The sequence below is a fragment of the Juglans regia genome, chromosome 11 (assembly GCF_001411555.2).
Source record: "Juglans regia cultivar Chandler chromosome 11, Walnut 2.0, whole genome shotgun sequence".
Lineage (NCBI taxonomy): Eukaryota > Viridiplantae > Streptophyta > Magnoliopsida > Fagales > Juglandaceae > Juglans > Juglans regia.
In genome coordinates, this window is record NC_049911.1 from 19,258,306 (window position 1) to 19,268,769 (window position 10,464).

General features: G+C 38.3%; 1 protein-coding gene across 1 annotated transcript; it reads left to right on the forward strand.

Moving 5' to 3' along the window:
* Nucleotides 1-267: 267 nt before the first annotated feature.
* On the forward strand, nt 268-9,406 carry LOC109005481 (INO80 complex subunit D-like). Its single transcript, XM_018984446.2, has 2 exons — nt 268-819; nt 8,752-9,406. The coding sequence occupies exons 1-2, from the start codon at nt 347-349 to the stop codon at nt 9,011-9,013; spliced, it is 735 nt and encodes a 244-aa protein (XP_018839991.1). The 5' UTR covers nt 268-346; the 3' UTR covers nt 9,014-9,406.
* Nucleotides 9,407-10,464: the final 1,058 nt, after the last annotated feature.

A 10,464-nucleotide genomic window follows, 5' to 3' on the forward strand; every position in this document is an offset into this window, starting at 1 on the left:
TATATTTATATTCATACACATCTTAATATAACTCATAAAATATTGATGTCTACAAATTAACTCAAATAATCTGGGATGACTTCAACGTACAAACGCAGCGTACCGTGACCAAATTGAATCTCCACGTGCTTAAAGTCTAAGCCGGATGAAAGCGTCAATACAGCAGGATTTAAGGATCAAAACCGTAATTTCGTTTACGAAGAGGAAAATTCTTCACCGACTCCATATATGCATATTCGGAGAAGCATCCGTTTCCTCTATTAAATATACGAAATTTAATTGTAAAACCCAATTAAAACCCTAAAAAAATCTCACTCTCCCCTCCAACCCAGTGACCGGGTCAGCCATGGACGATTCCAGACCCTCTCCTTCCTCTCCCTCTCCTCCTCCATCCCCCTTGAGAGTTGCCGAATCCGACCTCGACGCCCCCCTATCCACGGCTGAGTTCCTGACCCGCCAAGAAGTCCTAAAACTCCGATCCCGACGAGCGAAGCAACTCGCCAGGTGCTACAAGGCCCACTACTGGGCGTTAATGGAGGAACTGAAAGACAAACATAAGGAGTACTACTGGTTGTACGGGAAGAGCCCGTACAAAGAGGAGGACGAGGAAGAGAATGAGGCGGGTAATGAAGGGAACTGTAGGAAGAGGGAAGTAGCCGGAGGGAATGAGGAGGAGGTGCTGAAGACGATAGAGATTAGGAGGTGTGAGGTGACTGGGTGTAAGGCGAAGGCGATGGCGTTGACGAAGTACTGCCACGCGCATATACTCTCAGATTCAAAGCAGAAGCTCTACAAGGGTTGCAGCTATTGCATCAAAAGGTAATTTATTTGTAGATTTATTTATATTTATCTATGTATGTGTATGGATATGGGCATGGGTGGGTGTGGCTTAGAAAGCTGGGGGAAAGGAAAGAGGATATTTATATTCCCTATCGGCCTGGATTCAAGTTGGTTACGGAGAGAGAATCATGTTTTGGATTATCTGTTTTAACTTTTTGGGGTAAGTTGAATCCGTTTGATATTACTAGTTCAAATGTTGGATATGAAGGATAAGCCGCCCAAGGTCTGTGAAAGTGTTACTGGTTTCATTGCCGGATCAATTGGGTCTTGGTTCTGAGTTATTACGTTCTCCTTTTTTATTTATTTATTTTTTTGGTGGTGGGTTTAAATCTTATCCCCTTCGCATAATGGTTGCTACTGCTTTAATCCCTATTGTGGATAAACAGGTGAAAGGATCGGTATTTGATTAATTCGATTGTTGGGATTCCACCCTTACTTTCATTTAGTATTCTGTTTTTCCTTTCCATGATAAAAAGGACAAGGCAAGTGAACAAAAAATAGAAAGACAAAGTAGCTTTTAGGTCTTTATTGAATATTTTAGATGTATGGAATTGAGGAAAAGCCGGTTTGATTGCAGTTATTGTGTTGGTATTCTTTTAATGAATGTTTGGAAAATTATTAGAGAATATATGACATCTTTTGGTGTTCTATAATTACTTTAGAGCATCCTCATGTAGACAATGCACTGAAGCTTGGTACTTCTATTACTATCAGAATTTTCCTGAACTTGCATAACTTGTGATTCATTATGAAAGAACCTTAGTATGGCCATGAAAACTGTGGAGATGGTGTGAATCTCAAAAGTTATAGAGTAACTTGTACTTGGGCTTTTCCTATTTAAATTTTTTTTGATCAGTGCCAGTGGCTTTGCCTATTTACTTGATAAAATAAAATCTTATTTTACCAATCAACGAAAAAAAAGAATTATAGAGTAACTGCACCGAGCTTTTTTATTGATCAGTAGCTTGTGCAGACCCTGTGGGTTTGACTCGCAACCTTACCCACTATCCCAGTGGTGGATTGAGATGTTCATCTTTGAAGGGACTGAACAAATATTGTTACAATTAATATTTTTTCAGCATAGTATATATTTTGTATATAAATAATACAAACATATGCATTTTCAAATTTCTTTCCGAAAAAAATGGTAAATAAAGATGTTTGGGGAGTTAAGAGGGATTGGGGGGGGGGGAGATGATCATTTCTAAAAGTTTTTGGGTAAATATAGATGCGGTAAAAGGATTTTTTACTAATATTTTAACCCTGGGTTTAGGGGGAAGGCAGTAGTTTCTAAAGCTGCCTCACCTCCACTATGCTATCCCATTTGTATAGGGGAGTAGATGCCAATGAGCTTATACATGGATATATCCAAGTGCCAGGAAAAACTGTTCAGTGAGGTCAATTTGGGGAACAAGGTTTGATCATGTATAAAACAAGAAATCAAGTATGGAAAGAAAGAAAAATGACAAGTGAAATTGATCATTCATAAAACTGGAATACCATGGTTGTAGCAGAATTGTTGTAGCAGCCTTTTCATAAAATTGGAAGGAGAATTGACCACAACTTATATAAAAGGAAAACCCTTCCAGTGGCCTGGTGTACTTGTATTTCTCAGATTTTGATGGAAAGGGTCTAGAATTATCAATCACAAGTTTTTGGGTTGGAACATTGGATAAGGCCTACCAGACAAAGGGGAACACAATGCTAAGATTTATTCTGCTAGATAATTCTGGGAAAGTTTCTGGCTGGTAAGTCTCCAATATAATGCACTAAATAGACCCTTTTGTAATGCTTGGGTTCTAGAAATCTGAAGATGGTTCCCATATGTCTCCTATGCTCTATTTGGAGGGAACGAAATGACCGGAGCTTTGAAGATAAAGAACGTTCAGTGGAGGAGCTTTGAAGTCTATTTATCTAAAGTTCAGTGATAGCTAGAGAGTCTGTCATTGGTGCTAGGCTTGTGTAGGCTTTGTGGGTGATGCCTAAAACTTTAGTTCTCTTCTTGGCATATGGGAAGGTAGTTAACTTGTGTATCATGTGGTGTTTTTGGAGAGAGTGCATAGAACTTTGTGGGGGTATGAATTACCTATGTGGGAGCTGAAGTATTTGCTTTTGTGCAAACTCTGTGATTGAGGGGCGGATACAAGTTATATCTCCTATTAGTTTTTGGTAGTTTATTGATCTTTTGAATTTATAATGCCAGTTTTTTGGAGACAGCAGATCATCATATCCACTATGACAGCTACAATATCCAGGCCATTGGTACTAGGCCTGTGTAGGGTCTAGATCATCATCTCTCTATATTTTAACAGTTCATTGATCTTTGAAATTTCTAATGCTAATTTTTTCTATTGGGTGTTCATCTTGTGTACTTTTCAGTCCTATACGCACTACCCTAATGATACTTCTCTTCATTCTAGATGTAGAGGCAACCTATCAATTTTTGTTTTTTGATTGGTAAATAAAATTTTATTGATCATAAGAATAGGCAAAGTCCAAGTACACAGGTTATATACAAGAGCAATGTCTAGGAGTGATGTTCTACAAGAAAATCATGAATGATCATGTCATGAAAATCAATTACAATCAACCATTGGAACAAGGTGTTAAAAAAGAAAGTTCTAAGTTCATCCAATGACCGCTCACGATCTTCGAAGTTTTGCTCATTCTTCTCTCTCCAAAGACACCACCATGGACATAACGGAACCATCTTCCAAATTGTAGCAATCTGAGAAGTGCCTTGAAGACCTCTCCATGAAGCTAAGAGGTTGATCACCCTTCTTGGCATCACCCAAGCTACACCCACCCTAGTAAAAAAGTCATTCCACAAAGTCGTGGCAATTTCGCAATGCATTAGTAGATGATCGATAGATTCTCCGCTCTTTTTACACATACAACACCAATCCAGTACTATGATACATCATTTTCTTAGGTTGTCAATAGTTAAGATCTTTCCCAAAGAAGCTGTCCATATAAAAAATGATGCCTTTACGGGGGCCTTTGTCTTCCAAATGCTCTTCCATGGAAATGGATTTGCGTAAGAGATGGATTCGTAGAAGGAATGTAATGTGAACTTCCCTTTCGCCGAGGGGCACCAAAAAAGTTTGTCTTCACCCCCCCTCCCCCCCTCATAGGGACTAAATAGACTAGGGTGTAAAATTCAGAGATTATACATAAGGAAAAATTGGGAGTTCTTTCGAAGACATACACATTGTAGTGGGTGACGGCTCTTGTGTTAGATTTTGGTATGACAACTGGTGTGGTGAAAGAAGTTTTCAAGACACTTTCCCTGCCATATTTTGGCTTGCACAAGTGAAGGATGTAGCGATAACTGACTACTTGCTTTTTCTAGTGGCTCCCCTCAATGGAATGTTGATTTCATTAGGGCAGCTCAAGATTGGGAGTTGGAGGAGATTATAAAGTTCTATGTGGCACTGTATTCTGTACATATGATTGAGGGTACCATGGATCAGAGGAATTGGAGGAGCCCTTCCATGAAAGGTAAATTCACTGTTAGATCACTCCATGGAGTTTTAACAAGTCCAGACATACATTCATTTCCATAGAAGAGCATTTGGCAAACAAAAGCTCCTTCCAAAGCTGCCTTTTTTGTTTGGACAGCAGCATTGGGCAAAATTCTCACCATAGATAATTTAAGGAAACATCGGTTAATGTTGTTGGATTGGTGTTACATGTGTAAGAAAGAGGGTGAATTAGTAGGCCATCTATTTCTACACTGTGAGGTGGCAAAGACCTCGCGAGACTATTTTTTTTACAGGACTTGGCGTATCACGGGTCATGCCTTTTAGATTGGTGGATTTTCTAGCTAGTTGGAGAGGTCTTCGAGGGAATTCACAAGTCCAAGCAATCTGGAAAATGGCCCCTATTTGCATGTGTTGGTGTATATGGTGGGAACGAAATGATAGAAGCTTCAAAAACTGCGAGAAGACAATGGAGGAGCTGAAAGTCTTTTTCTTTAAAACATTGTTCTCATGGGCGGGGGCTATTGTTTGTAACGGACTAAGTGTCCATGACATTTTAGTATCAGTTGTAAACTCTAGTTAGGTATTTCTCATGTATACTCCCTGTATACTTGGGTTTTGCCTATTTTTATGAATAAAATAATTTGATTACCGATAAAACAAAAAAAAAAGAATTTAGAGATTGTGTCAACTTCCCAATCATGGACAGCTCTAAGGAATGTGACACTCCACTGGGGGGTGCCATTAGAATAGTGAAGGAGGTCCGCGATCGAGGCTTTTTTCATGCTTGCTATACCAAAGAAGTTTGGATAGGCTTCCTTTAGTGTCCATGATGGTATACACCTATGAGATAGGGTTAATCATGCCTTCCCAAACAAAAGCTTTTGGCTTTTCCATTGCAAGAAAGTGCTAGGTTGGTTATTTTTAGTTAGCAATTTTAGGGTGTGGTTTACTTGTCTATTGTTGTGGTTAATCTCCTTGGAAAGTTAGGGATAAGGAGTTTGGAATACAATTTTAGATGAGGCGTTGACGATTTGGAGAAGCTAATGTTTAGAATTGAAAAAAAAAGAGCCAAACATGTGATAAAAGAAAGTGCTATTGTGATGTCCTGTATTGCATGAGTATGGGTGGTGAATGAGATCCCATATTACTTGAGATGGAGAAGTTATTGCTCTTTATAATGATTCAAAGGGTCTCCGATTATACCATTGACTAGTTTGATTATACCATTGACTAGTTTTGGAGGATGACCCATATGTTGGGCATTCCTTGGGTCATCACAACTTATTTGTGCTAGGTGCTCTTCGAATTTGGGTTCTCTCATAAAGGTTGTACCTAAAACTCGAGAACAATGTAAGGAGACAATTGATTCGAAAGAGTCAGCGTAACCTCTAGCTAGGCGTTCTTCATGTATTCTTCCTGTGTACCTAGGCTTGGCCTATTTCTATGAATATAATATCTTTGATTACCTATAAAAAAAAAAAGTTTTCAGATTTTATTTTTGAGCAGGATCTTATGGATATTCCTCCCGTTGGAGGTTCTTTCATGTGGTCTAACAACCAAGGCAATCCTCCTTGGATATGGAATTAATAGAATCCTTGTGTTGTCAGATTGGGAAGAGCATTTTCCTTACCTGTGCTAGAAAATACTACCAAGACTTCGCTCAAATCACTTTCCCATTATATTTTTAGTGGAGAGTTTCAAGGGCAGTGAGTATTTCGAATTTTAGATTCTGGTAAAGAATAGAAGGTTTTGTTGACATGGTTAGACAGTGGTGGTCTTGTTATCACTTCCAAGGAGCTTATGTTTATTTCTGGCTCACAAACTAAAGGCATTGAAGAAAGACTTGAAGACTTAAAACGAGCAAGTGTAAGTTTTATTTGGTGCATCGTAACAAGTCTTTCTTGCTGGGGCTAGAAGGCTTGGAGGGTGCTGAAGAGGACAGAGCACTATCTAAAGAAGAGAAGCTATGGTAAATTCAAGTAATCTCTAACCTTGAAAGGGTCACTTCGATCATGGAGGTATTTTGGAGGTAGAACTCATGGGCTCTATGGCTAAGGGAAGGTGACAAGTGTACCATGATTTTCCATCGAGTGGCTAATTTGCATAGGAGGATATGTAATTGAGAAGCTATTGGTTGAGGGTTTAGTTTCCTCTAATTGAAATGAAACTAGGGATCTTATTGTGCAGTTCTATGAACATATGTTTTCTTAACATCAGGAAGGTTTTCAGTTTGGGTTTTCTATAGGGATCTTGGTGCACTTAACATTTCTCACCTATTGTTTGCAGATGGTACTTTGATATTTTGTGGGGCTGAATCCATGGTACATCTGATCTTTGAGGACACTTTTTTTTAATGCTTTGAAGTTGTGAGTTGTAAGTGAATTTAGCCAAGTCAGAGTTGGTCCCTGTGAGAAATGTCTTGAATAGTCTAGCTAGCATACTGTGTACAAGGTATTTTCTTTGCCTATGAAATATCACAATCTTCCTTTGGAATCTTTATTCGAGGAAAAGTCTATTTGGATGGTGACTCAGAAGATTGAATGCAAATTGACTGGTTGGAAGAGGATGTATTTGTCTATAGGTGGCAATATCACTTTGATCAAGAGTACTCTCAAATTTGCCTCCATACTTCTCATTTCCGTTCCCCCTTTCGACTAGGTCAAATAGAGAAACTGCAACAAGATTTATATGGCATGGCCTAGATGATGAATTCACATTTCACGAAGTAAATTGGGCTTAGGTGTGCTCTTCACTTTTTGATGGAGGTTTGGGAGTTTGATATTTTCTGTTGTGTAATCAAGCCTTACTAGGGAATTGGCTTTGGCGTTACCAACATGAGAAGGCCTTATGGAAAGCCGTGGTGTATTCCAAGTTTGGTTGTGGTTGAGGTGAGTGGAATTCGAATGAGGTACACTGGGCTAATGTGTGCTCTTTACTTTCTCATGGAGGTTTGGGAGTTTGAAATTTGCCTTTGCTTAATCAAGCCTTATTAGGGAAGTGGCTTTGGTGTTACCAAGATGAGAGGGAGGCCTTATGGAAAGCTGTAATGATTCCAAATTCAGTTGTACTTGTGGTGAGTGGTGTTCGAATGAAGTATTTCGGTGATGTGGTTTGTGGAAAAATATCAGAAGACAATCGGAGGTTTATCCTAGTCACAATAGACTTGAGATGGGTGATGGATCTGGATTAGATTTTGGCATGACTTATGGTGTGGAAACATGGCCCTCATGGAAGCTTTAAGATGCATACTTTTGTGCGTGTGACTAGAATAAGAGCAGTTCTTTTTTTTCTTTTTTGCTTGAACAACATCCTTAGGGAAGATTCTCTCCATAATAACCCAAAAGGAACGTCATATCATAATGGTTGATTAGTTATTGGTTTTTATTTTTTTATTTTTTTTAAAATGTTGCTCAACTTTTCCTTTCTTGCCAGTGATTGCTCTTGCAGTTTTTCTTGTTTAAGACTAGTCAGTCAAGTGATATATGATTGTAACCATGCTATAAGCTCTTATCTTAAATGCAATCTCCTACCTTTAGATTGTGTCACCTCCCAATCCAATAACATAAAATGCATGTTTGTAAGTAACATCTTGAAAAACATAGAATCACTCGCAAAATCTTAAATTTGAAGTGAAGATAAGATAATTCTGTTTTTTCTGGGCGTGAAGAATAAAAATGTCTTCCAATCCACATAATTAGGCTGGTATCATGTCCTGTGTTAACTTTGATTGGACCCTTTGTGAAGATTCAAGAGGGGCTTGAGCTTTTAGATTAAATGCAAATGTTGTTATAATTTCAAAATGAGATGGGTGTCAGTGACTCAGTGATACAATACGGCTGAGGTGACACTATGAATAATGTCATGCTGAGGTTTTTTAATTCAAAGTTTTCCCCAATGGATTGTAGATTTGTATTGTATCATTCAAGCTGCAAACTTAAATCTCAAGTTGTAAATTAGGAAATCAAAGTTTGCTGAACTAGATACCAGTTATTACCAAATCGACTCTCCTGTTGATGACTATGATTAGGCCACTATTATATGGATTTTTTTTCTTGACTATCTGAGAATACTTCAGTTAAACTACAGTTTCGGTGTTAGCAGCTGATGAAACTATGTTGGGCTTTCCATCCTATCATTCATTATTGTTGAAATTGTAATTTTGGGAACCTAGAGTCATACCGTTTACTGATGTCCTCGACAATACTTGGTGCATGGATTGTATTTTCAGTTTATATAATGGATGTTAATATGCTCGTCAGGGTGTAAACTAGTGGTTATAGGGCCGCTTGGAATGAGTTGTAGACTTGAAAATTTAGTTTGGATTTTGCACTAGGAATTCTCTCTCTCCCTCTCTGCCCTTATGTTGCATAATTCTGTCTTAATAATAATAATAATTTTTGTTAATGATTTGTTTGCCTGTGTTCAGTACGCAGACAGGGCCCATTCTCTGTTGTAAGCCTGTACTAAGATCCACGGTTCCTCTACTCTGCTCCACTCATATGCAAGTTGCTGAAAAACATCTCATCCGTGGCCTGAAAAGAGCAGGTCTTAATATCTATTCAACTAAAAGGCTTGCACCAAAGTTCCACATCCTGGTCACAGAATTTGTTAGGCAAATTCAAACCAAAAGACGAGCTGCACTAAAGGCAACTGTAGCCAAGGTTCAGATTGATGAAGAAATGAGGTAGCTCCATATAATTGCACAGTTCTCTGTTTGTATAGGTTTTTATGCGTTAGCTGTCCAGAAAGATGCCAATAATTTGGGGTGATTACCATCTCTGATTGGTGGAGCAAGAGTATGATTTGGTCGGGACATTGGACTTTGTTTGTCTCGAAAAGCAACGCGTGTGCATACTTAGGGTACTTCCATGATCTTGGTGTTATGTTTATTTATAATGATGGAATGCAATTTCCTGACAGCTCATTAGCAGACTACTGCACATGTAATTCTTTAAGCTAGACTGGTAAAGCATGTGCTCAACACAATGTATAATGTTGAGAAATATAGTGAAGATGCATGGTTTATTGTATTCTTTTAATAATTGAAATATAGATGCTGGAGAATGATGCATCACTTGTACATGACCAGGTTTTTGTGACCTGACTTTGAAGTGTCAAGCAACCTTGCCTGCTTCTTACCTTATAGGGAAATGATTTGTACAGTTTAGGATATACATGTCCCGCGCACTCTTTAAAAAAGAGAAAGATTTGAAACTTTTATAAAAAAATCTATTTTTTAACGGTGAGCCCACCATTTAAAGGTGGTGCAAAGAATTTATACACTATATTAGACTGTATCTAGTATTACTTTAATAAGATTGTAAACAACAGTTGAGAGCATTCCCTGAATATGATATTAGAAGTTTTGTGCATGTCACCAATGACCTAACCATTTCAAGAAAATAGAAATGCCTTTTATTCACCATTTTGAGCTACCCTTTCGTAGTTAAAGCTGACTGGCTTATATTTGTTCTTCCTACAAGCATGCCTTCCTCTTTTGCAGCAATGAGTGGTCCATGAGCCAATTTGCACGCCCTATTCTTGGATTTGAGTTCTTAGGCTTGGACCTAGATGCCACACACAAACTTGACTCAGTCATATGAGCCCAAGATCGTCTTTTAAGTGCTCATTTTTTTTATATCCGTGTGATAGACACGTCATTTAATATTACTGTTCTGAAGTTTTGGAATATGGTTTCCTGAGAGCTGGATAACCAACATATTTTTGCTTGGATGTCTTGACAAATGTCTTTGGTCAAGTTGTTTCCAACAACCTTGAGCTCAAGTATGAAGAATCTCTAAAATGCAACTTCTGTTTTGAGCACATCTTGTAGAATTCAAGCTCGCCGTCAATCCGTGTCATGAACGGGAACATGTAACTTTATGTTACATGTCTCGACGTTTCAGATTTCCGTTCGATCCCAAATGAAATCGGGGAGCGTCACAATCTGTGAATTCTAGTAGTTGAATTTCCGCCAAGCTACACCTTTAATGCTTGCAACATTGTTTGGGCCATTTGATAGTCCTCGAACATTTGTGCATATAATAATACTCAACATACTAAAGTGTGCATCTTCCATTTTAAGTTGATTATCTCATAGATTTCACAATCTTTTCGGTTTATTCGGAGTTATATTTGT